The sequence below is a fragment of the Serinus canaria genome, chromosome 3 (genome assembly GCF_022539315.1).
Source record: "Serinus canaria isolate serCan28SL12 chromosome 3, serCan2020, whole genome shotgun sequence".
NCBI lineage: Eukaryota > Metazoa > Chordata > Aves > Passeriformes > Fringillidae > Serinus > Serinus canaria.
The window spans coordinates 54,170,386-54,197,162 of record NC_066316.1 but is presented as its reverse complement, the minus strand read 5'-3'; the positions used below and the strand labels follow the sequence as shown (position 1 = coordinate 54,197,162).

General features: G+C 39.3%; 2 protein-coding genes across 8 annotated transcripts in view; one reads left to right on the top strand and one right to left on the bottom strand.

Annotated features, from left to right (window-relative positions):
- TIAM2 (TIAM Rac1 associated GEF 2) overlaps positions 1-24,233 on the top strand; it is an 88,432-nt gene extending 64,199 nt beyond the window's left edge. Inside the window, 12 exon segments of the mRNA XM_050972855.1 lie at positions 11,485-11,664; positions 13,099-13,167; positions 13,543-13,668; positions 14,824-14,932; positions 15,523-15,702; positions 17,105-17,223; positions 18,354-18,462; positions 19,494-19,552; positions 20,382-20,487; positions 21,277-21,364; positions 21,995-22,149; positions 22,995-24,233. Coding sequence (XP_050828812.1) covers positions 11,485-11,664; positions 13,099-13,167; positions 13,543-13,668; positions 14,824-14,932; positions 15,523-15,702; positions 17,105-17,223; positions 18,354-18,462; positions 19,494-19,552; positions 20,382-20,487; positions 21,277-21,364; positions 21,995-22,149; positions 22,995-23,641 — 1,947 coding nt within the window. The 3' untranslated portion in view covers positions 23,642-24,233.
- The window catches only part of TFB1M (transcription factor B1, mitochondrial), a 27,695-nt gene continuing 25,144 nt past the window's right edge, over positions 24,227-26,777 (bottom strand). For all 7 annotated transcript variants that reach the window (XM_018919966.3, XM_018919968.3, XM_050972856.1 and 4 more), the window contains exon 8: positions 24,227-25,073. In XM_018919966.3, coding sequence (XP_018775511.1) covers positions 24,812-25,073 — 262 coding nt within the window. In that variant the 3' untranslated portion in view covers positions 24,227-24,811. The remainder of the gene's footprint in view (positions 25,074-26,777) is intronic.

Below are 26,777 nucleotides of genomic sequence, written 5' to 3'. Positions count from 1 at the left end.
GCACCAGAACTGGTAGACTACAGGTTACGGAAGGCTTACTGTAAACTTACCAATGAGTGCTACTGCCCAGTCCTAGATTTCACTTTGTTGTGTTGATTCTGGAGTTTTGCATCCCCTATGGATGGCCCAAAATTCAAATGTAAGAGCTGTGAGTCTTGGCTAACACAGCGAAGGAGCCGCAAAACCCCAAGGCTTAAAGCATGTAAAGTACTGTACCTCGTGTGAGCCTGTAACCAGGTCAGGCTGTAGATGGAGACCTGCTGGCATAGTTACTGGTAGGGAGGCACAAGAATGGTAGGAAAGAAGACTGAAGGGTCTGCACGGTGTGTGCAGTTCCTGCATGCAGAGGTGTGACCTTGTGCAGCTTTGTTTTTGTGCTGTTCCATTGAGGCCCTGGGGCTTAGGGGGAGGGGGTATTTGTGTCTTTACTCCAACTGAAGGAAACATCCTCTCAAAAGCACTGAGATAGCTTTTGGTGTAAAACATACAGATGGTTTTGATCAGGAAAAGAAATTGTGTTGATGCTTGCAGATGAAGGAAGCCAGTGGGAGAGGACTTACAACACAGCTTTTCTTTGTAGTCATCTGGGAAAAAATCCATAAGGCTTACCTGCAGATGAAAAGGGAAGCATATGACAGGGGCCCTGAATCACTGCAACAGGATATGGTTAGCAGTGTCTCTGGAGACAACTGTGGCTTCATTGATGAAGGGCAGGAAGCTGCCTGGGAGCCCACCACCCTCCACCTCCAAAAGCAGCCCCGGTCACCTGCAGTGCAGGATATGACGGCAGTGTTTCGTTTGCAATGAAAGGCAGAGATATCTAATCACACTTCTGATAGACTCAGGGAACTGGGTGACCTCTCTGCCATCTGTACAATCTTTGGTGGTTTATTTTTTTTTTTAATTAAGGTACTGTTCAGTTGCAGTGTTGACAGTAATGGATGTGTTTTTTCCTTGTGATGCAAAGGCATCTAAACCCAGTTTTAGTGCATGCCAAGGTATGTGATGTGCCCAGCAGTCACCCATAGCACACAAAGTCACTTTAAGTTTGCCCAAAGTTTCAGTCTAGGATTTCGGATAAATACTGCATCCTGGATACCATCATAACTTCAATGCTAGTTTGCTCTGTCAGGAACATGTAATGACAAAGGAATACCTGAAATACCAAAACTGAAAAATGTCTGCTACCTGCAGCAAATTCTGCAAATTAAAAGATAACAAAATGGTACATGAAAGAATGGAAGAGGCAGAAGAATTAAAAAAAAAAAAAAAAGGTAAGGGGTCAGTGGAGTCAGAGGCATAGGGAAGTTCCACTAGACTTTCATGTTTTGTTACCTGTTGTCTGTTAACATATTGTGAGCAGACATGGACATCCTCTCACATGGTGATTATTTCCTTCTGGGACAGCGGAATTCTCCTGTAATTCCTAAACAAAGTCTTGCCAAAACCAGGGGAGAGGTTGGTGTAGAGTTCAGAGAATCTATATTTGTCTTTACAGGGGAGTTACTGCATCTTTTAACATTTGGAATGCAAAATGCTGGCTACTAACAAGAACAGATAGGCGTCGCCTTCTCTGCCTCCAAAGGTGTCACACTGCAAAACTATGTTGTGAAACATGAGTGCAACTGCAAAGTTAATGTCTCAGTGGTTGCTAAAGTTTCTAGTGCAATACTTGAGAAAAGTTTTTGCATTCAGCACAAAACACTTTGAGTGAGAATGTTACAAACCGTATTTAAGATGCTTGAAATCAAAAATAAAATAAGAATTCACTTTAAACATTTGGAATGCTAACTGATTTTTTAATCACTGGAATTAAAGCAAGTGTCTTCACTGTGGTCAATTATGCTTTGAAAATACATTTTGACGGCATTTAAAAACCATGTTATTAGTATAATAAGCATGACAGGCAAATATGCAGAAAAATTATCCACCCACAGTTATAAAAAGTAAAAAACAGACTCCCTCTAGATCAGTGTAGAGGTCTGGAGACAAGCTGTATTAATCCTGAGCTTATAATGCTTAGAGACCACTAACATTGCAGAGCTCCTGTGAGTGCAGGGTACGTAAGTACATAAATATTTTTAAATACACGTGTCTCTGTGTGTGTCTACATATGTGTGTTGTGTATATGAATTACACTTCGGTGTCACCAGTGGTCCAGACTGGTGTTACAAAGTAGCCCACAAGTGCTCGGGATTGTCTTGCAGGCAAGCTACTGTTTCCTTTCATTCAATGTGTAGACTGATGGAGCAAAATTAGCCTTTTACCTTCATGCATTAAGGGCAAAAGCAGGATGGGAAATGAACTGGAGGCAGATAAGCACACCTACGCGTATGGGGACAATAGAGGGAAGCCCATATTATGAAGGATGTCACTGTTATGGTAACTATCAAGGCTGGTGCCAGTGAAATGGAAAGATGAAAACCAGATGTCGGTAAAGGGAATGTGTGTTATTCAAAGTACACAGGAACAAACAACAGGGCTATGTCATTTTTCCAATGGTCTTAAAAATATTTCACAGTGATGGATTATTTCACTTGTTTTGGAAAAGTGCTTGAGTGCTGCTTGTGTGCTTCTAGAGAAAAGCAAAGGCTAAATGAAAGGCATTCATTCATTTGCTTTGCTTTAGTTTGTGTTGTTCCCCTTTTTGATTTGTCCAAGTCCCTCAATAGGAGATGGAAAGATTACTGAAACATAATTGTCTTTTTTCTAATGAATACACATTAAAAAAAAGCTGTTAATTGGTAACATCTTTTAGCTGGCATATGGCTAGCTAATAATGCAGGCTTAATTAGCAAATCTGGGGAAGAATAACTTCCTAATATGGAATTAAAAAGGCCTGTCATTGTTTTTCATCAAGATTGACGATATTGCTTGGACCTGAAATTTAACAACCTTCTTTTTTTTTTTCTCAGTCCCAGTGGATGAGCTGTGTTTTCAGATGTATCTATTAGAAAAATAGAGCTTGAAAGTGCCACAACTAATGCAGATAGAAAACAAAGAAACAGTAGCTCTCTAGAAAGTATAGTTATACTCTTAATACACTGTATTAATCTTAATCTAGTGACTTGGCCTGTGTTATTTTTAAAATGCCATATGCAGCACTTGAAACTTTTAATTTCCATGAACTAGTTATTTAATTTTGTTTCTTATCTTCAGACTTTCTCTGTGGATCCCTAGGATCTCTGGACTACTGCAGAGGCACCCACTAATGGTGGACAAGAACAGTAGCCATGTACATGCTGCACAGTAATCTGTGAATTTGGATTTTTAAACTAGATTTTACATCCACTGAAAAATGAAATGTTAGGGAGCAGGCAAAGCCTCTCTTGCTCCTTCAAGACCATTTCCTCAATTTTCTGTTTACAGTCTTCTCCCCCACTAAACCTGGTATGTCTTCAAGAGGAAGAAAGGGCACAGTCCATCCGCTAAGCAAGAGGTTCCTGCTGCTGTGATGTGTTCTGCGTGTCTTATCAGCAGCATGTTGTTTCAGAGCTCCAGCATCATTTTTCCTCTGATAGGCAGCCTCTCAGTGACTGAGCTGTACAGTTTGGCAAATGCTGAGCTGTCAAGTTGTGCTAATGATTTGGAAAGAGATGGATGTAAGTTTAATTGCAGTAATTAAATAAGAGAGCTGTGTTATTCCCTTGCTCGTGTGAAGGTGAACATCCTTGAACCCTTAGAAGCAGTGCACTCATAACCAAGGATATAGACACCCAGGCTTGGTGTATCATTGGGGTTCAAGAAAAGGGTTTCCTAGGGAGCAGTAGGTGCTGCCAAGGGCAGTGTTAGATGAAGCCTTACAGCTCAACTTCATTGCACTGTAGGAGTGCTGTGTTAGGGGCAACATGGGAGTTGCTGTGTTTTATTATGCCACTGGTGTAGTTCTCCTTTTATTAATGAATTGCTTGTCAGTCTTTTATCTCTTCAGTTCAGTGTTGTCATGTCCTATAATGTTTTATTTAAAGCTGCATTGTTCTTAGAGTAATCTATCTGTAGACCCAAATGGTTTTGTATAAATATGTGAACATCAGAACTCTTACTTTCAAGCCTGAATTTATTACTGAGCTCATTTTAAATTTCTTTTTATTGATGTAATTATGGCTAAAAAGTTCAAACAAAGGACAAGCATAATTATATAAAGAAATCATCCAGAGAGCTGCCTATTTGTTTTTCATTTTATCATTGTAAGAGCATTTGTATGCCTCAACATTTAGCAGCATATACCCTTGACAGAGCATCAGTGCTATTGATAAATTATGCTGACCTTCAGGGCAGTCAGCACCCTCTAGATATTTTTAGGTATTTGGCTAACTTTCTCAAAGCACCTGATGTTTTGTTTATGCAGTAAATTTCACCGGCAGGGAGGCAGGTATATTTCTGGGGAGATCAAACCCATCTTCCCCTGTCATAACTGAACTTTGTCCTGCACTCACCGCATCAAGCTATTTATAAAAAAACCTTCTCATCTAGCATGTTTTTCCTTCATTTGTAGCGATAAAGGGAGGCATGGCAGGTCTGTCTGTACTCTCATACGCTGCTTAGCCTCCTCGCACTGGGATGTTGTCAGCATCTCTGATTTTTGGGTAATCGGCACAAAAGAGAAACTTGTGCAGCTGAGCTCAGAGGGAAGGTGTGCTTGTGGGGGATCACAACATCTGCGGCTTCCTTCCGAGGGCTCTTTCCTTTGGCAAAGTTTGCGTTCCCGAGCTGCAATGCCCGCCTTCAGGAGGAGTAAAACCAGAGCGAAGAGTTTAGCGCTGGCTCGCAAGACCCAGCAGCAGGCAGCAGCAGCTTACGGCTCCCTGCACAGGATGTTCTCGGTGGTGAGTTCTGCAGCTTCAGCCGGGGGTGCTGCTTCATTAGGCTGGGGTGTGGGGCTGCAGGAGCATCCAAGCTGCCTGAACCTGATAAATAATGACTGCCCCAGCATTAGTCACCCACTAATGGATTCTCACAGTGTGTAGTTAGGGGCTGAGTTTGTACCAGCGCTCTGCATGGGAAAAGGTTTGGGGTTTCTGAAGTTTGGGGGAGGGAAGGGTGGGCTGGTTGCCTGCACTGTTTGCTGCTGGGCTCGAGCAAATTGTTATTTCTTGCATCTCTCAGAGAAGGACTTAGATCCATATTTTGACAAGAAGTGGGAAGGTTTTAAAAAGATTCCTCATGGAAATTTGGAAATAACTGCAGCATGAATATTTTAACTGTTTCTCTGTTTTTTCACAATTAAGTTAGTATTATGGAAATAGGGAGGGAAAAATATGATCTATAATCAAGGTAAAGAGGATAAAATATATGTATTACACAGGTGGCTATGTGTGTATATATATATATATATATATGTATGTATGTATATATCTATATATGTATGGATGGATGGATGTATTACACAGGTTGCAGAAAAATAATGTGAGCCTCCTGCATTAAAACTGCCAACATCAGGATCAGGACCTGGAGTAGGAAGAACTGACAGTTTTTTACAAAATCAGGGTTTGGGAAAATTTTTATTGTGTGCTTTGATGTTGCCTCATAGGACTCTCCTTTTTGTGACCTGGGCTGTCAGTGTTCCTCTTTTTGTTTTCCTGATGCTCTCATCTTTACATTTTGTACAATCAGGATTTAGTGTCCTGCGATGGAAATCACTTCTGTTTGCTTTTGACTTCAGTATGAGTTGGGTCAGATGTCTTTGGAGACTGATTCTCGAGAAACTGAGCACAGCATCTATGAACTCAGTGGTTTCTGCTTGTCCTGGGAACCTGATTAGTGCAGGCTCTTGGGCCCAGGTCCCTGCTGCATGACTTGGTTTATAACAAGAGTTTCAGTCAGGTACCTCAGTCACCACTGATGGTTCTTCTGTGCTCACAGAGAAAGATGTGCATCTCTCTGTGTGGCAGGTGAGAGGGAAGATTTGCCTCCATGCAAATATCAACATCTCAGGCACCACATCAGGTGGGTTGCATCTTGGCTGTTTTACACAGCTGTATGTTCAGCCTTCTTTCAGGCCTTACCCTGTGCTCTCTGGAAAGAATTACTGGGTCAGCAGCCCCTCCCTCTTACAGTATTTGTGCTAATTCTAAATGAGGCTGATTTGCTAATGTAAATCTCTCTGAAATTGGGAAATTCTAACTCAAAGACAAAAGTTCCTTGTTAATTCCTTGCCTTTTGTATGATCTAGTAGTGTCTAGCAGGGCACCTTCTCATCCCATGGTGCAGAGGATTTGCTTTTCCCTCCTTAAAACATAATTTCATCTATGATTTGCATATTTCTATGAAGGATCCAAGTAGAGTCCAAAAAAATGCCCTTCTTTTAGCAAAGTTTTAAATATTTTCATTAAAAGACATATAAGAGACAGAGTGAAACAAAGCAGACCCCTATCATTTCAGTCAGGAACAAGTTCATACTGAGTTGCCTGGGAGTTGGGAGAAGAAGGAGAAGGAGCAGAAGATAACTAATGACTGAGGCTACTGCTTTGGTTTAGCTTCTATTGCTGAAAGCTGAGCAGCACTTTTGCCCAGACTTCTGTGGTGAAAATGTCACAAAGTATTTTTCAGTAAAGCTCTGCTAGCATTTTTCAGTTTCAATGAACAAATCAGAGTGAGATCCTGTATTGATCTCCAACATAAAGAAACTTTTTTCTGTAGTCTTTAAGGAAGCTAGAGCCTTCAACTTTCTAGCCTTTTATATTGCTTGGTTACAAAGTACTTCCCAGTCTGAGGAGATGCCGGAGATGCCCACAGAGTTATGCACCTACAAAATAATGGTGACTGTCAGGGCTGCCTTTGTTCTGGAAACACCTTCTAACACAAGGTAAAAGGGATGGACATCTTCAAGAGCTTTCCTTTTGCACAGAGCAAGGGATGTAAAGGTGTCTCAGGCTGGTTGTTCATTGCTCAAAATTCCACGTAATTGTATTTCTTTTGCTGACTGGTGCATTCAGTCTTCCTGGAAAGGCATACATCAGATAGAGCTGATGTGTTAGCTGTTCATTCTTGGAGGGCACAAGTCTAATCTATTTCTGCAGGATGTTTCTGAGCATGTTTCCTCTCAGGGTGGGAGTTCAAAGGATTGGTGATCTAGCCCATAGATATGGTCTGCGTCCTGCACAGGAAAATGAATCCTGAATGCTCTTCAAAGGACATGCATGGCTTTCACTTCACCAAGGAGTCTTTCTTAAGTTGTGTAGAATTTTCTAAGTCTTCTAAAATATTCCTTTCCATCACTGTTTCAAACAAACCCTGACAGACTGGGGTAAATGAGGGTAGAGTAAACAGCAGCGTGCAGAGACCCTGTAACACCAATTGACCTTGTCCAGCATTTATGCTCAATCAGTATAATTCTGTAGAAAGTCACAGGATAGCCGTGAAATCGTTGTGCTAGTTCTTAACCACTGCTGATTAATGTCTTCCGCTCTCTCCCTGATTAATTTTATGGGGTTTTGTTACTCTGGTGGGGATAGCACAGCCTCAAATGATGATATGCTTCTCTGCAAGGAGCAAAGAAAATCTGTAAGACATCCTTGTAAGAGTATCTTTTTGCTCACTTTAGGGGAATAATCTGTAATATTTCTTATCACAACTATTATTGAAAATGGGATGTGCTGCATCTCCATCTGAGCGCCACTGTGGCTGCTGGCTGCCATGGGTCAAGGTGACATCTCTGTGGGCTGGAAATTTCCATTCAAAGGTTACTTTGAGCAGTCCCCATTCACAGAGAATACTCCTTGCAGAAGGACATGGAACCTTAAGTCTGAGTCTCAAACATGCAGGGATGAAAGAAATGCTTCTCCAGACTACTTATACACATCCTTCTGTTTTCTAAGAGGCGAGGAGAGGTTGGTCAGGAGGTTGCATCCCCTGACTGGTAGATCTGTAGAACAGTTTATACAGCTTTGTTGGAAAACCTTGAATATGGCCAATAAACCATAATGTTTATTAAGCACAGTGCTCCTTAGCTTCCTTCTCCCTGAAATATATGTGGGGTTGTTTTTTTCCCTTAAACCCTGCATAAGCTCCATTTTTCTTTCCTACCTCTAGCACTGTTAGTCTAAATTTTTTGATATTTAGCCTTATCTGTCTGCTGTTAAGTGCCAAAGGTAAGCTGAAGCTTCTTGTAGTCCCCTGTAGATGTTGCTGAAAGCAGCATACATAAGCTCAAGTAGTGGATTTTAGAGGAATTTTGCTGCTTCCATTGTAGTTTCTCCCCAGCTTTTATCTGTTCCCAGCTACGTTGCAGTCTTGTCTGCAGTCAGTTATCTGGACTTCTCTTTTTTACTGATTTAAATGTTTTTATTCTGATAAGCTGCACACTATAAAGGTTGGCATAAATAACTTTTTTACCATTTACTAAGTACAAACAGTCTTGGTCCTGCACAAATAAAATCAGCTGTGTGCTTGAGGAATTGATCAGTTTTATCTGAGTCATATCTGCCTGTATTAACTACTGCAATGTCAAGATCAGAGCAAATTCAGTGTTAATTCCCTCCTTAATTCAAGATAGCAGTGGATGTGTGTGGTATCAAAAGGGAGTTCCTTTTGAGACTTCTGGGTTTAAGGGCGCTGGACTACCAAGTTTTGATTTGACATCCAGAATGTCCAGATGGCTTTGAAATCCCAGCTGCAGGGCAATCCCAGATAGAGGACAGAGGCTGAGCATCTCCTGCCCACACATGCCAGATGTAAAAGAGCTGGTCCTAGGGGTTGTTGCTCAAGACTTTCTGGAAAGGATCTGTTTTAAAGAGCAGGAAATTGTTTCATGTCAAAGGCAGAAAATAGCATCCAGAACACTAGAGAAAAAGGGTAGAGATCCTGACCTGGATGGTAAGAGAGTAAGAGTTTTTTGGGAAGAAACATGGAGGAAGAATTGTTTTATGCTTCTCTACTTATTTGTTGCTGTGTTCTCATTTATACTAGGCTCCTTGTCAAGAACCAGGGGTTCCACTGGCAAAATGGGTTCCTTCATCTTCTGTGGTCTATGCAATGTGTATGAGTGAATGTGAAACACTTTTGTCCTGTGATCAAGTAGCATTTCATGCTTTCTTTGACCCAAGTGGGTCACCCAATACCACAGTGGGTAAAAAGGGTGAGGTCTGGATATTGTGTGGTCTGGAAGATACTTCCCTCTTGTAAAGGAAAGGACACAGAGCAGCAAGACTTAAGGAAAAGACAAAATCCTGTGAGCAGGGAGGTCAAGGGCAATATTTTTAATGCCAAATTTGCAAACATATCCAGGAGCATAATAAAGTTTATAAAAATCAGTGCTTGTCGGCAGCACCTGAGAGGTAATCCTGTGCCTTGGGCTTAGGCCAGCTCTGCAGAACAATTTCTGACAGCAAAATTATATTGCTTAGGTGATCAAAAAGTATTTATATGGAGGAGCATCATCTATTTCCATATTCTTTCCCATACAGTGATTCTTGGTGACAGATGCAGCACTGACCCCAAAACTCAAGGGGATGTAGAAATAGCACATTCCCCAAAGTCTGCCTGCTCTATATGCAAAGGTGGTTGAGGAGGAATAGAGGACTTCTAACTCTTCCTTGTAAAACTGTGCCTGATGATGATGCTTGTGGCTTGCTTTCAATAGGCTGCCTTGCATCCTTGATCCCTGTGTCCTTGATCAGTCATCAGGCTGATGTAAATCAAGCTGCCCATGTGGATCTTGAGCTGTAGAGAGTGTAAAATCTGAAACATTCTCATATAAATACAAACCTTTCTGACATCAGAAACAAAGAAAACAAAAGTGAAGTGCTTTGGCATTCACTTGTTTAGAAACTGCTTTAAAATAACTCACATACACACACCCACACACCACTTCCTAAAGGATTTGTTTGCAAGCCACTAATTAATTTCAGTGTCACAGACTTACTACAATTTTTAAATTTATTCCATTAGTGGACAGCTGTAATTGTAACACCATGCAATTCATGTTGCCATTTTTTGGGTCCTAATAAATGTTGAAAATACTAAATGTATCTAAATTTCATAGTCCTGCAAACTGTCATTATACGGGATTATGAAGAGAGTTCCACATATAAGTGAGGAAAGTGACTTAATTTTTTTGAGTGGTGGCATTTTTCAAAACTGGGAGCTGGGAAGCTACTGAGTAATATGGACTGCAAATGTCTGACATTTTAACATTTATTTTCATCATATAGGTTTAATCACAGGAATGGTTGAGATTAAATATTGCTAGTCCATTTAGCCTCCAATTTACTAAAAGACTTTGTATAGCTCAGTTAATTTTCAGATTAACTTTTGCATTTGTTCATTTGATGGCCTAGTATGTTGGTGAACCAAGCTACACAAGTAATCAGTGGTGAATCAGGACACCCAAAAAGGATGACTTGAAACAGCTTGTGGAATAAATAAAGTACAAGTTAAGACAACTCTGAAATGCACTCATGTCCTGATATTGCTATTTACACATGAAATAAGGCAGCCTTCATGTAGTCCTCATTTGAATGCACTTGCTAAATACAAGGTGATAAATGCCACAGCTTATGCAACTGTCCAGTTTGTGCAAGTGTCTGAATGACAGAAGCACTGAAGAATTGTTTCATGTGCCACAAAGATGTGGATACTGAATGCTGTTAACATAGAACTGAGTAATAGTAGCGATGTTTTGGCTTCCAGGGAAGCACTATGTAAGAAAGAGAACAGTGGAATAATTTCAAATTGAGCATTGAAGATTATGGCCTCAAAAAGTTGCTTTTGGATATTAGTTGTGGTCATCCAAGAGCAAATGACTATTTCATAGTGTCAAAAATATCTCCTTGTCTTCCATCTTTGCATTACAAGGTTAACTGTTGTCGTTGTATCTTCAGTTCCAATCTTGTTTGAAAATTTTCTTGGTTTTATTAATTTTGTTTTTAATAATTATTCTAAAGAATATCAGATATTTAGTTTTCCATTTGCCTCTTTGGAAAGCAAAAGATCCTGATATTTAGTTGTATCCTTGGAAAGAAAACATCTGACCATCTTTTGACACCCCCAGAAATTGGAATCTGAACCCTCAGCTTCATGACTCATTGTTTAGAAAGCAACAAGACAACACACAACACATTAATAAAAAAGAATTATTCTGGATGCTTTTAAGATATTTATCTGCTAATTCTTTCAATTTTGATGCTGTGAGTGTTGCAAATAAAAGAGGTGGAAAACAGTGTGAAGCTAGTGTCATAAGAATCAAAGTATGTGATCTATGTGTACTCTGTCATCTTTTGCACTCTATCAATTTGTATCTGAAGACTGAAAATAATTTTTGCTGAAAAATCACTAGCAATTTTAAATTCCTTTTATTGCTCTGATCTGGTTCTGCTAGAAATTAAAGCTGTTCAAACCTGTCAAGATACACAGCTGACAAAAATCAATGTCATGCTCTGGCCCCTGAATTTGGAACAGGATCAAAATTGGAGGAATTTAGAAATAATTGTAGTACTACTTGTATTCTAAAACGTCATTGCTTGTCTGTTTCTTCTCACTCAACAGAGTGCAGAGCAGATCAGTGCATTGTGCCGAAATTTCCAAGAAGTCCAAGCAAGCAATATGGAAGGACAGAAGGACAACCAGGATCCACCTCCACGACCACTGGCTCGCCACCTTTCTGATGCAGACAGACTGAGGAAAGTCATCCAAGAACTTATGGACACTGAGAAATCTTATGTCAAGGTAAAAAAAAAAAAAAATGACGGCTCACTTGTTTTTGAGGCTGATCGTGACTTGTGGACAGCGTTAACATATTTTGATCTTATCTTTACACAACCAGCCTTCCACAAGGGCCACAACCTACAAAGTCTCCTTATCTAATTGTTCCTGTTGTTTCTGGCAGACTTGCTCCTGCAGCCGAGGCTGTAGGATCTGATGTAGTTGCAGTCAATTTGTAGTTGTATTGGAGAGTAGTCATCTGTGAGGAGAAGATACCTGCAAACAAAAAGGGTTTTTCCAGGGGATGTCTCCCCAGTTTTCAAGATGAAGATAAATGTGGTAGAAGAACAGAATAGTCTCCTACAAATGAGTATGTGGAAAAGAGTGCATGATTATTTTTGAACAAGGAAAGCTAAAAGGCACAACTCCAGTGGGTTGTAGCATGACAGGGAAGTTATTTCTCTTCTGACTGATAAGCCTGCAAATTGTTCAATGTATCTCTCTTCTTTTTATGAACTCTAAAATCATGAGACTGGCTACCAAAGGAAACATAAAAACATTGATTTCATTGACCTCCAGCAAGAAGGCATCATCTCCTTTTCTGTATCTCAAACCTGTATTTACAGATGTCAGTACTTGCTGCAAGTACTTCTGTGGAAGAGAAAACACTTCATCCACCAGTGCGTTGATACAGCCATATGCTGGTCCCTTGTTTATATCCACGTGATGTATCTTTTGGAGGAATCACTTGAACAAAGCATGACCATGGAGGCCACTAATATACATGAAATTTTGCATCAGGAAAAATCCTGGCGGGTTGCAATACTTGTTATGGTGTTTTCAGGGAGCTGCTCAATATTCCTTCTACACAGAATTTCTGGTGTGTCTTTTCCCAGGGTTGGACAGCCCTGTAGTGGGCCCCAGCCCTGCTATCATGCTTCTGGGCGGGACAGTAAGTCTTCAAAAATGGCACTAATTTTTTTAAGAAGTGACTGACAAAGCCCTTGATCATACCTACCTGACAACATAACTGAACACTTTAATAACTTACAGGGTTTTAAAATGCTACATGTCCTTCTGAATATTACTACAGATGTTTAAATAAGTGGCTATTTATATAGTTTATGTAACATAAATAATTAAAACATTTCATGCTGTTCATATGGATGGATTCATTCAAAATAAACATCTGTAACAATCCTTCCTCATGCTAAGCTAAAACGTAATTTGTTACAATCAAATTGTAAAGCCTTAAGGATGAAACAGTAACATTACACTGAAATCACTTTGCCTCTAATTTAGCAGTAACTTCAGTGCTAACAATATGCAGGCTATTTTGTTACTGAAAAGTAATTGTATCTTTAGTTCATTCCCCAAACTTACCCTGTCTCAGGGTTGCCACATAAAGAACAGTTTCCAAATGGTACAGAAAAAGTGAACAAATATTCTTTTTTGCAGGACTTGAGCTGCCTCTTCGAGCTATACTTGGAGCCCCTTCAAAAAGAAACCTTCCTTACTCAGGATGAGGTGAGGGAATATGTGAAAACAGGTCCTTGTCATTCTTTTATGGGCTAAGACCTTGACACTTGGATTTTTTATTGCTGAGAGCAGGACAGATAAAGCAAACGACAAAGATGTCAATAGCAATGACACCAGTCAGTGCCTTTCTCTCTGGTGTGAGCATCACTTCCTTTTCTTAAAGAGTAATTGTTCTTCTGAAATAACTGCTGAGAAACCTCCACTTTTTGCATGGATTTTTATAAAACCTGTTTGAGAAATATTAACAAAGACATTACTAGCCTTTGCAATCTCTTTGTGTGTTACATCTCCTTAGTCCACTGTTTTCAAAAGACCTTTTAGGTCTGTGGAGTGCTGTACTTCATGGCCTGATGTTTTCCACAGATGGAATCCTTGTTCGGCAGCCTGCCAGAAATGCTGGATTTCCAGAAGGTATTTTTGGAGACCCTTGAAGATGGAATATCTTCTTCCTCAGATTTTAATACATTGGAAACACCATCTCAGTTCCGGGTAAATATTTCATCATTTCATACTTTGTATTGTGCCTGCAAATGTTTGTGACAATCTGGCGTTAAGATGTTTCTGGCTCTTAGGAGTTTCGTGGGGTTGCTTTCATGTTTGAGGCTTTACTTTGGATTAGAGAGTTCTATTCAGCAATTCATGCTATTTTTCATGGTCTTATCCTCCTCCCCATGGTAAAAGTTGCAACATGGGAAAAGACAGAGTAGACTTGCAGTACACGATAAACTGGCAATGTTTGTGAGGCAGAACTGCTTTGTAGAGAGTTTATTGTCAGTGTGCTGAATTCTGCCCTGCCTGTGCTTGTCTGTGCAGTGCCCAACTAACCCCCAACAGACTGGGAGCTGTTCTTCTTTAATGCCACATGAGTTTCCCATGTTGTGAGGTCCAAGAAGCAGGAAGTGAAGTGTAAATGGCTGCAGCACTACCCTGTACCTGCCCTGACTGGAGGAAGTGGATTCCCTGGCAATGGAGTCACTGGCTTAGGACTGAGCTGGCAGGCCTCCTGAACACTTGCTGCATTTTGTGGAGCAAACATTGATTAAAAGAGGGGAGAGGGCTGCTTTCCTCCTCCCTCACTACTCCTATTTCTTATATTTGCTTTGGGAGGTATTTTTCTAAAAGCCTCTTTTGTGATTCAGTCCCTCCCACATCTTCCCAACTCCCCTTCATCCAAGAACATCAGAGGTGTCCTGTAATTACCACCTGCCTGAAAAAAGGAAAACTGCTGGAAAGCAATCCTGTATTTGTTTTACTCTGTCCCTTCTGGCTTTGGCACTTTCATGCCTTGCTTCCTATGGCTCCCGTTTTTTTCCCAGAACAACATAGTTATATGTCTGCTGATTTTTGTTCCTGTGCTGCCTGAAATATTAAGTAAAACAGAATATCTGCTCAGGAAGAAAGGAGAAAATTGCAGGCTGACCTCTACACTCAGTGAAATGGAAAAATATCATCAAGTTACTACCAGTAGTATATTCATGTTACACACACACATATATATAAATATATATACACATATACATATATACATATGAGATATGTATAGAAAGATAGCAGATAATCCACCACTGAGTCTGCTTGTTGTATGGCTGAATATTTATTTAGGATTCTACTAGTGAACTAATAATTTGATTGTGTTGATTTCAGAAATTGCTGTTTTCTCTTGGTGGCTCCTTTCTGTATTATGCTGACCACTTCAAACTGTACAGTGGCTTCTGTGCAAACCACATCAAAGTTCAGAAAGTTCTTGAGAGAGGTAATTTATTGTCTTCATTATTGTAATTCACTTGCATGAATTCAAACTGCAGTGAACTATTGTAACAAATCTTGTTGACTTGCAGAGAATATTGGATAAAATCAAGGAATATTGTTATCAAACAAGGACTATTCAGGTATCTTTCAATAGGAAGATCTAAGATCACAGGTTCTGCTGAAGTATGGTATAGACCTGAAGAACAAGATTCCTTTTGTAACATCCAGGCAGTAGCCTGGAGAGCTGTAGAAACACCTTCCACAACTTTGTGCTGTCTGCAGACCCAGACTCCAGAAAAGGAGCAACAAATGGTAGAATAAATCAGGAATTACTTCCTCTGCCATTCACTGCAATGCAGTGGAAAAATTAGAGGAATAATCTCACCTTCATAAAATTGCTCTCTCAGCCCTTTTGAATGTTATTTGATGCAGGAAATTATAATGAAATTGATGGTATATGCTACTCTGTAAATCATCCATAGAACAGGGTGAGAGTTTTGGTGCTGGGTTCAAATTGCCATTCCATGTTTTTCAATAATTGTAGCTTCCATGACTTTCATATTCAACAGACAATTTTTTTTTTTTTTAATCTAGCCAAAACAGATAGTGCTTTTAAGACCTTTCTGGATGCTCGAAATCCCACAAAGCAACATTCTTCTACACTGGAGTCATATCTCATAAAGCCTGTTCAGAGAGTGCTGAAATATCCTCTGCTTTTAAAAGAGCTGGTGTCTCTGACAGACAATGAGAGTGAGGAGCATTACCATCTGACAGGTAACTTCTGCTTTTCTTCTACAGGAATGAATGAGTTAAGTTTTATTTCCTGCCCTTTCTGAAGATACAGGTAGGCATTCTGGTAGATAGCACAGAACTTGTCAAAACCTAGAGAGAATTCCCTCACTCTCCTTAAAATAATAAGAAATTTTTTTTGTTCCTTTAGCTAAATGTCCTACTTGGTATGCCCAAGTCCCCTAGAGAAGTAGGTATGCCCAGGATTTGCCATGGCAAGTAGGACTGGCATCTTTATCCTCATGCACAGGAGCATGTCAGGGCACAGTGTTGCCTTTTGGTTTTTTTTAACCCACTTGAGAAACACTGACCAAGGCTCCATCTTGTGGTTATTATTTAGTTCTTGAAATAGGTCAAAGTTTAAGAGCAGCACAGAAGGAAATATTTGTTGTTCAAGGCCCTTCTGTGACTCTTGCTTGTGTAGAAGAGATCTTTGTCAAATGTTTGCAGTCTCTCCCATTTGGGGAGACTCATCTTACATGTATTACAGTTGATTGCTTTTCTATGCTCACATGCCTGGGACTTCACCCCAGCAAATTCCAGTTCAGGTCTGTCAGCACCTGGTGGATGATAAATCAAGAGGTCTATTTTATGGATTGACTGTCATTTTCACAAAATGGATGCAGACAAAATACACAGTCAGTAAAAACTCATGAGGATCTTACTTCAGAAAGACCTTCCAATATTGTTCCCTTCCCCAAACAAGCTGGAGCTGGGGACTTATTTGCAGGTCTGGATAGATGATAAATTCCTAAAATTAAGAATTGATGAAACAAATTGATGAAACAACTGTGCCATTAAGAATTGATGAAACAAAGGATCCCTGTCCAATTCCATTCTGAATTAATACAAAAATCTAATGGAATCTAGTGACATTCTTGTTTGGAAAACATAATTTAAACAAAACTTGGCCACCAGCATTTCATGTGTACAGCCTATGAGGAACTTGTACAGCCTAATACTGTATTTCTTTGTCCATTCTGGGAGGAGAAAAATGCAATTTGTTTCTCCTAAAGATCATTAGATAGCTTATTCTAGGATGAGTGTAGATTACTCCAGAGGACTTAGTGGCCCTATATCTACAAGATGCAAAATTTAACCATGGCACTATCATACTGCTAACTTTGGGGGCTTGTCACTGGCATGCTTATTGCAGCCTTTTCAGCCGCTTGACACCACATGAGCATTTTTCACTTGCTCTGACCTGGAAGTTTTTCTTCCACTGTTGCTATGAGAAAGTATTGATACAGAGCTAGAATTCAGTTTGCCAGACCTTCAGAATGCAGCATCATTTTACATGCCTTAAGGGGAATTAATTTTAAAATTACCATATTTAGAAAATAAAAATGAATTACATAGCTGTGTATGAAATTTTTAAACCTTCCAGAAGCACTGAAGGCAATGGAGAAAGTAGCAAGTCACATAAATGAGATGCAGAAGATATATGAAGATTATGGCACTGTATTTGACCAACTGGTTGCAGAACAAAGTGGAACAGAGAAAGAGGTAAGAGAAGAAACAACATGTCACATTGACTCTTGTATCCAGCTTGCTGTAGGGGCTTCCTCTATTCCTGAGGTAATTTGGAGAATTTACTTGCACTGCGCTTGCTCCACTCTCCTTTAATATTTTGACTTCTGTTTTGTATCTGCCTGTCAAATTTCTTTCTGTCAGTAGGTTATGGAAGTTTTCAGACAGCTGCCAGAGCCGCTTTCTGGACTGACAGGAATTGCAAGCAGGAGTAGATATAGTTCTCAGTAGGAAAAAACCCTCTTGTCAAAACATTGTAGAGATTATCCATGCCCCAAGGCATTCAGATTTTATGCTATTGAGTTCTTAACATATTTTTTCAGCCGTATAAATGAAAATGGCAATTTGAGGGATTTCACATTAAGGTCTGTTATTCTCATTCTCTGCACTTCCAGTGCAGAGGCATCCATGGGTATTTGTCAGAGCAAAACCCATTAGTTATACAGACTGTGTGCAGTCATCTCGCAGAACTGGGGCAGCAAGGCTCAACTTAGCCATTTACATCAAACAATTACTAAGCAGATCAAATCTGTAAAGGTGGATATCAGATATGAGAGATGTCATCTCAGTTGTTTCATTTCCTGCTAGTAAAAGTCAAATTGTCCCTGTTGACTACCTGGTTTCTCATCATTTATGGGGAAACAAAACTTGACAGCCTTTGATATTCTTCAGCATTATGTTGTGTCCCACAGAAGAAAGGAGCCTCAGAGTACAAGACCTCCATTAATTCTGCCATTGGTAGTGTCATTAATACTCATTACTCTATAGAAATGAAAGATACTTACAGCTAATAAATTAGGCAGTTCATAAGTGGCTATATGGAAGTGTAAGATTATCAGATCAGCCTAGTATTCCTCTAAGTTATTAATAGTAAGAACTTCTACCCAGCTTTTGTAACTTAAGGGCTATTACTTTGTATATTTGTAACCTGTTTAAAAAAAAGGGATTACTCACACTTTTCCTGCTGTAGTGAAGATCTCTTTCCATACATAGAGTAAATACAGAAAACACAGATCCTTTAAGTTATCAATGTGTACTAAAATGCAGCACTGATGTAGATATTTATACTGTTTATTTATTTTACTTACTGTTGTAATTTAATGCAGGTGACAGAGCTTTCAATGGGAGAACTTCTGATGCACTCTACAGTTACCTGGCTGAATCCTTTCCCATCGCTGGGCAAAGCAAGGAAAGACCTTGAACTTACAGTGTTTGGTAAGTGTCTTCCTTAAGGACTCTGTGCTTTCAAATCTGAAGATGGCCACATTAGATCTTCTCACAGAATAAAAGCCCCAAACTCCCTTCCCTGCACTCATGTGATATGTAGGGTGGATTTATATGTGAAAAAATGCATAGTTGTATTTTCTTAACATGAAAAAAGTTTCCATTTATTTACTTGCTGGTACTGTTTGCTCTGTGAACCACCCTCAGCTGCTGTCTTGCCTATATTTAAACTATGGAAAAATTTCAAGAGGCAGTATTAGAGTCTTTAGAACAATCTGTTACATTAGGTTTTCAAAGGAGGCTTGTGGGAAAATCATGATTTATTCTGCTCTTGTGAATTCAGACTAACTTCTGCTTTACAGCTACTGCATTGACATCTGCATCCAGATTATTTTAACCTGAAACTTGATGTAGAAATGAGAGCATACAAACAAGAGTCCATTTCTTTAAAAAAAGATTATTTTAATATTTCAGTGGATAAACACTTTAAGAAGAACTCCAGGTTGATGTCGGACAGGTTTCTCTTTCTCAGGGTACTCCTTCCCTGGGAAGCGTGGTTAGGGAAGGGGATGCTCCAAGCAGAAGAACAAACTGTTGAACTGCACAAAGAACAGACTGTGTCCTTCACAGCACTCTCCTGCTATAGGCCCTTCACTCCACTTGAAAATGTTCATTGTCTACAGAAAGAAAATTTTTACATCTAACCTACACCTTCTGTATTTATTTATATGAAGACTTACAAAAGATAGATAGGTGGTTACTGGTAGTTTCAGAATAAATGTACAAAATGGCTTCATCCTAAACGTTCAGAACGAAATCTGAGGGAAAAATACTGCCATTGCATGAAAGTGCAGAATGAAAAACCCAGCTGTCATCTCAGCACAGAGCAAATGCTTTTCAATGTTTGCTTATCTCATCCTTCACATTCCCATAATACTCCAAGGTAGTATTTTCACTGAATATTGTAATATTATGCCTATAATTAATGGTTTTCCTTTTTTTTTTTTTCTTTCTCTTTTCAGTTTTTAAGAGGGCTGTAATACTGGTGTATAAGGAGAACTACAAACTGAAAAAGAAAATGGTAAGTCTGGTATCAGTGGAGATGGTGGATGTTCAGGATATTACTGCAACGTGAGATGGACCATAAGTGTTAGAGGGGGAGTGACTGAGGTGAAACACCACTTTCCCCTGCTAGGCTGGAGTTCTGGCTATCCTGCTAAAACAAATGCTCAGTATCTGTGTAGCAATAAATATTTTTTGTTATTTAGTAAGCAGCATCATCTTCTGTGTGAGCCCCATCTTAATTTTACCGAGTGGAAGATGAAACGTTGCTATGCAGAAATAACTAATTCTTCAGATAGCATTTATGATGGCCTACCTTACCACAGGGTGCAGGTGAAAGATCTTTGTTTTATGGACCCTTGATTACCCTGGAAGGAAAGGAAAAGGGGCATTATAGACATAACCTTCTCTGCACCCACTTACAGACCTGAAATGTGGAAGCCAGGTAGTGAATTGTATGTTCCAAGTACCAGTGGTGATATACTGCACCATGCTCATTGCAACAGATGGAGGAGCTCTAAAAGTAGCAGCAGCAGCTACATGATTAATGTATTCTGCTAATCAACAGTCTGTATGTTCTTTCACAGGAAAGTTCTTCCCTGGTAGTACTTATAGGCAAAGTTTTATTTTTATCAGTTAAAATCAAATGGCTTTTAAAAGTTGAAGCAATTATGAATTCCAAAGGTTGTGTCTATCTCCATTTCAACTACATTTACAAGTTCATTTTAAGGTAGTGAAGGAAAGTTTAATCAATTTAGTTTTTCTTTAAAGGCAGATCTTTTAAGAGTAGTACAAAACACCACCACTCCTTCTACTTCTTAGAAATATCCTTTGTTTTCTTTTTACAGCCTACTAATGTTCGTGCTGCACATAATTATGGTGACTTGGATCCATTTAAATTTCGTTGGCTGATTCCTTTATCTGCTCTTCAAGTCCGACTGGGGAACACAGCAGGTAACTCTCTTGCAGTAAATACTTTAGGACTGAATGCTTTTCTGGAATTTTGTTATACTGCTTCTTCCAGATGTCTTTCTGAGCCTCTGGAAACAAGCAGGTGTAGAGAAAGTATTATCTATCCACCGCTGTCTCTGCACTCAGAGGGCACATTTACAGATACTCAGGTACTCAGGCTTGATACACTTACAGATTTTCTTCATTTGGTATGCTAACTTTGTGCATTAAAGGAGATGTAAAATGATGTGAAGAAATGACAGAATGGAAATTCCCAATAAAAGGCAGGTAGTTTACTGTAGTTGACATCCTGATGACACACTGGTGCTGTGTGTGTGCTGATCCTCATGTTTTTTCAAACAGCAGAAAGGTGACTGTAATTTGTGGTAGTAGAAGGCTGTGGATTTACTTTCAAGCTGATCTTTATAGTCCTATCTACTTCTGTATGTTCTGTAAAGTGTCTCAAGGTCTTTAGACCACACCTGGGTGAAGGCCTGTTAAGGCTGGAAAACACAGAGAAGCAGCAGGAATGGGGGAAAGCAATTCTCAAAGAGAGAAGTTATCAAAGGCAGTGCTGGGCTGCCACAGCAAGAGAGCTCAGGGGAGCTCTCTTGGGTTCCTTGGCTTCTCCCAAGCTTTCTCTTGGGTTCCACCTTGGGTGAGATCTTCTGTAGCTCCACACGTGGCTGAGTTAACACTGCCTTCTGGAGAGTGGAGGAGCTTACCCTGGTCTTTCTAATGCCAAAGGTTTTGTGGAGTGTATGCAAACGTCATGTCTCCTTCCATGCACAGGAACAGAGAACAGCTGTATCTGGGAACTGATTCACACCAAGTCAGAACTAGAAGGCAGGCCAGAAACAATTTTTCAGTTGTGCAGCAGGTAAGCTTTACATGGAGGTTGTATTTTACAAATCACATTAATGGAATTTAAAATAAAAAGAAAATATTTTCTCCCATGTGACCTTTACATCAGCGGTTTCAAAGTGGCACTCTTTATTTGAAGCTAGGCACTATGCCAGGCTTTAACTGCATAAAATATAACAAATTCAAAAGGGTGAATTAAGTGTACTGACCCAATGTCAGAAATCTGCTGATATATGAACATAAGCTCCAGTATGGGCAAAGTAACTGATTTTATCACTCTCAGCTGGTTAACAGAGATTACTTTCTCATAAAGACTACTTAAGGTGGTGATTCCCTCATACAGAAGTTACCTTTCAAGTAATTTTCCAAGAGGAAGCAACTAAGATCTCAAAACACAAGGCGTGTGAAATGTCTAGAATGGTTAAGATGTCCCTGCCCATGGCACAGGGGTTGGAACTTACTGATCTTTAATGCTTCTGCCCACCCAGGACATCCTATGATTTTATGATAGCTGTAAACCCACTACTAAAGCAAGCTTTTTAAAAAAACCACTGCACTAAAGCCCATCAGCAGAAAGTGGGAACATTTTATCCCAGTTTCTCACTTTAGCGGGAAAATGAAGTTTTGTGTTTTCTTAAACTTGCAGTGATTCTGAGAACAAGACTAACATTGTGAAGGTCATCCGTTCTATTCTGCGGGAGAATTTCAGACGTCACATAAAATGCGAGCTACCACTGGAGAAAAAATGTAAAGATCGCCTCATCCCACTTAAGAATCGTGTACCTGCAACAGCCAAACTGGGTAAGAAACACCTGCTCAAGTGAAAACTAAAGCATCCAGACTCTGATGCTGGTAGGGCATTCACAATTATTACCATGATCACAGAGCATCATGTGTCAAACCCCCAAATCCCATTTCTTCATTTTTTTGGACTGGAGCAGGAGTAGTTTCTCTACACTCAGTATGTGACAAGGGCTAAAGGAGACAAACAGACTTCCCCACACTGCAGTGTGGCATTAGCTGTCTTGAGAAGACTTAATAAGGCCCAAATTAATTTTGATGGGAAGGAATACACACCCTTTGCCATACAATATTAGCATTCTTTCCTTTGGGTTCCCTTTGGTTACTCAGCCCTTATAACATGTGTAGCTAGAACAGCAGGGAAAAGGCAGGGGGTCTTGGTTCTTTCAATGCACTAGATCTGCATCCCAGCTGATACTGTAATTTAAGTACAGGCTTCAGACATTTTACTTAAATGAGTAGTTACTAGTATTTCAAGTTCTCTATTAGATCAGTCCTCTGTAAAATCCCCTTTTTCATCAGAGGGTCTGGAAGGGTTCAGCTGTTGCCTACACCTGGGCCCTTCAGTGTTTGAAAGACCCAAGTCAATCTTTCTTTCTGCGGAAGTGTATGTAGTCATACACTGGAGGCTTTGATATATATTATACATGAAGGAAAGCACAGAGCCCTAGGATAGGTGTAATGAAAACTGTGACATGGGGAGCACACTGTCAGTATCAGAGTGCTGACACATCTGACTTGGAATGACTATGTCCATCATAATCGTTAGGTAGGATATTAAGTTAAAAGGTGTAACCAATTTTTTTACTGAAAAAAAAATAAACCTGCATTTTTACTCTGCACAGCTTCCACAAGATCCTTGAAGTTACTGAAGAAGTCATCCAGCAGCGAGTGGAACGGTGACCAGGGAAAAGGCACCTTCCAGGACTCTGATGAGTGCAGCCTAAGCAGCAGCACTCAGAGCAGCAGCTGCCACACTTCTGAGAGCATCCAGGAGCCCAAAAATTCATCTCCTGATAAACATGCAGAGAGCACTGCATCTGACTTTTCTAATGTTCTTGTCAAAGAATCTGACATTCTCAGTGATGATGATGATGATGATGAGGACTATCGGAGCCTAAAGAAAGGCAGCCCTACAAAAGACATTGAAATACAGTTCCAGCGGCTGAAGATTTCAGAGGAACCCAGTGCTGACACTGAACAGGATCAGGCTGCTGAAAATGAGGCTGAAGATGGCTTTCAGATAGCAGAGCATCCAAAGCTCGTGCGGGGCCATTTCTGCCCAGTGAAGAGAAAAGTAAACAGCACAAAGCGTAGCAGAGGAACTCTAATGGCAATGCAAGAACGTCACCAATCCCTTGACAGTCACTCGGATGCTGCAAACCTGGATCTGAACTCTATCTTAGAGAGAGAATTTAGTGTCCAGAGTTTAACATCTGTAGTTAATGAGGACTGTTTTTATGAAGCTGTGGAGAGGCATGGAAAATCCTAGCTGAATATTAAAACATTCATTTGAAGTTCACATAAAATTCAACAAACATTTTGCTTTAAAATTAGTAAATTCATGGAAGCTGCAGGAAAACTACTATCTGATTTTGTGCACTAATACATTTTTGCTCAAAAACAGCTGTAAAGGATTCTTAAGTTATTTTAATTTATTGTGGATCAAAAATAGATTAAGTTGGCCCAGGTTTGTAAATTACTTCATACCTTTCAAGCATTTATTAAGACAGTGTAATGTTTCTTGGAGATGGCCTCATTAATATTTTAAGTAATGTGGAAAAGGTGCTAGTGAGTGGCAGAGGGGTTTACAATGGAAAGTAGCATTGCAAACTGAGATTTTCAGTACCTTGGGCATTTTATTTCTTTGGTTTTCATGTTTGCTTTATTTAAAGCACAATTAAGTTATTTTAATGTTTTAGTGCACAACAGTGCAGAAGTTTCATTTTTGTATGTTTCAATGCTGTTTATACTTTATACATATGTGTAAATACAAAAACAAAGCTTGGCCTGTAATCTTTTATTTGACTGTATTTTTTATTTTCTCTATGAGCCTGTACAGTAAAAGACAAATAAGTATTAGCCATGTTTTCTACTTTTTATTGTGCTGCTTTTCTGTAGTTGGAGCTTTAAATCCCAAATTCTTTGCTTCTGCATAAATGAGAAGAGTATTAGCAGACCTTGAGGCAATTGGTGCACTTTATCCTCCCGTAAGCCAGTCACTTGAGTGTATTTATAAGAGTCTTGGCTTCTGGTTTTTAAATTACTCTGCACAGGAGGATGTTCCAGGATAAAAAAAGCACAAAAACCCAAACACCATCTTATGTGGTGATGTCTGAAAAGTATTTTTCTTCAATTTCAGTAAAGCACTTTCATTCATATAAAATTCAGTTATATCAGAAGTATTGCAACTTAATTACCTTTCTCACAACGTACCTTGTTTCTTCGTATGTGTTCTAGCCCTTCTCCTGAAGTAAAAAGAACCTGGATTGCCTTTTCCCTTTTGTCTGCTGCTGAATGGAATAGAGAGATACCCTCTCCCTCTACCACTTTCTCAAAAGTAGGTCTTTCATAGATGTAGGACCACCTAGACCTTCTTTTACTGAGTCAACACCTGTAGATCAAGGAGTTAAAACTAATAAAAAAAATCAGACTTGTGCTGTTACAGATGATTTTCCTCTTCAGTCTGTTCAGGTTGACCAGTACTTCCAAGTAAACTTCTTGTCTTCTTCTTTTGCCGTAGTTCTTCTCTGTAGTTGAACACAAAAAGGCTTGGGTCTTCATCACACATTTTCCTGTATGCATTGCACAAGTTTCTAAACTGTGACATAGAGAGCTGAAAAGGACGCAGAGTTGGATCAACATCTGCCGTCATCATCAGCTGTTCTGTTCTTTTCAAGCGCCCATTTTCAGGAAACAAGGTCCTAAAAGATATGGGGGTGAAGAAAAGTTCCAGCACTTCAGACAGACAATTACATTTCACTTAAAAGTAATGTGGAATTTAACAATAAACCTATATTAATTATGTCACTATTTTAGCTCTGGCACTCTTAACATACCTCATAATGTGAGCAATGGAAACATAATAAAGGTCCTTTTTCTTAAAATGCAAATTATGACACCATAGGAAAGCATATACATACCTTATAGACTAAATACATGCATGTTTGTTAACATTAAAAAGAGCTTTTGGTATGGATACAAGCACAAAGCCTTCTTAGAATTAGCCTCGTATTTAGAAAGCAACAACAGATTAAACTGCACAAAACAGATCAGATTCAAACAAATATGACTTTTTTTCAGACTGTTTCATTCGAATAGAAAAGGCAGTTATCACTTGTCATTAATACCCCAATTGTAATATGAGAAAAAAAAAGCCAAGAAAGAGGAAAGGAGCATTTACTTGTCATTCACTTCTTATTATTTAGAATGTGGGAGAATGTGGCAGCAGTCCTAGATTTTGTTTTCAGCTTTGTCATTGTTAACAGATAGGCATATCAGTACATTTATTCTAGGGCTAGATGCATTAGCACCTTTCTCTCAGAAGTTCCCCAGATTTGAATGAAGAGTATTAGGTAAGTGATTTTTAATGTCACACAGAAAAATCATACTACATAATGTGAATTATTGAAATGACCACTCTTATTAGCAGTAGTTCTCAGTCTAAAATAGGCCAGAAAGGTGAAAAATCTGCACATGACACATGGTCATTTCTCAATTTTCAAGTTCTATCTGTGTTATACACATAATACCTAAAAATATTGTGCATCTAATCCAGTAGCACATCCCCCCTTTCCCTCCCCAGATGTGTTTGGCACGTTGGCTGGACAAACTACTCGAAAGGCTTTGTACAAGAAATGATAGTTGGTTCCTGGTAAGTACATAGAACACGAAGTTAAGAAGGGGTTTAAAATTAGAGGTGAAAAATGAAACTTCTGGGAAACCTGTTTGTAGTATATTTACTTCAGACCTTTGTCAAAATGTTCCCATTAGTTCAGCATCTAGGTCAGCAATGGGTCAATTTTTCAATATCCCTCTTTTCTTTGATTCTGTCGTTAAAAAACATACCTGGAGCAAAGTGTACCTAGTCTTTTTTTTACAGACTATGAACCATCATATAAATGTCATGAACCACAACTCAAACTACAATATGGACTTCATAGTGCACTCATATTTCACATCTCAAAGCCCAGAATCTATCCACAAATATGAAGTGATTCTATTGCCTTGTTTTTATACAGTCTGTGTGATAGAAAGCCTTATAATGAACTTAACAGCTTTTTATACACCAAAATTTGTTGGTTTTTTCAGGTCAGCTAAAGAATAAGAGGATTGTGTTTCTTAGCTGCACACTAGGGCTAAGGTATGATAAGCTGCTAGGGGAATACGTGACGTGCAAAAGTTCAGTTTCTCCCTCCTTGCCTCAAAAGAATGTAAAGCAGTTATTAGCAATTTGAGATTACACAGAAGCTGGGAGGGTTTTTTTTAAACTTTGGTAACAATATTGTACATAACATAGATATGCTGATTGCATGTGCCTTTTGTTTACATTGTCAAGAGAAACCATTCCTTCACAGTAGAAAAAAAGAAAAAAAAAGAAAGAAAGCCACCACCACGACCCTGTAAGT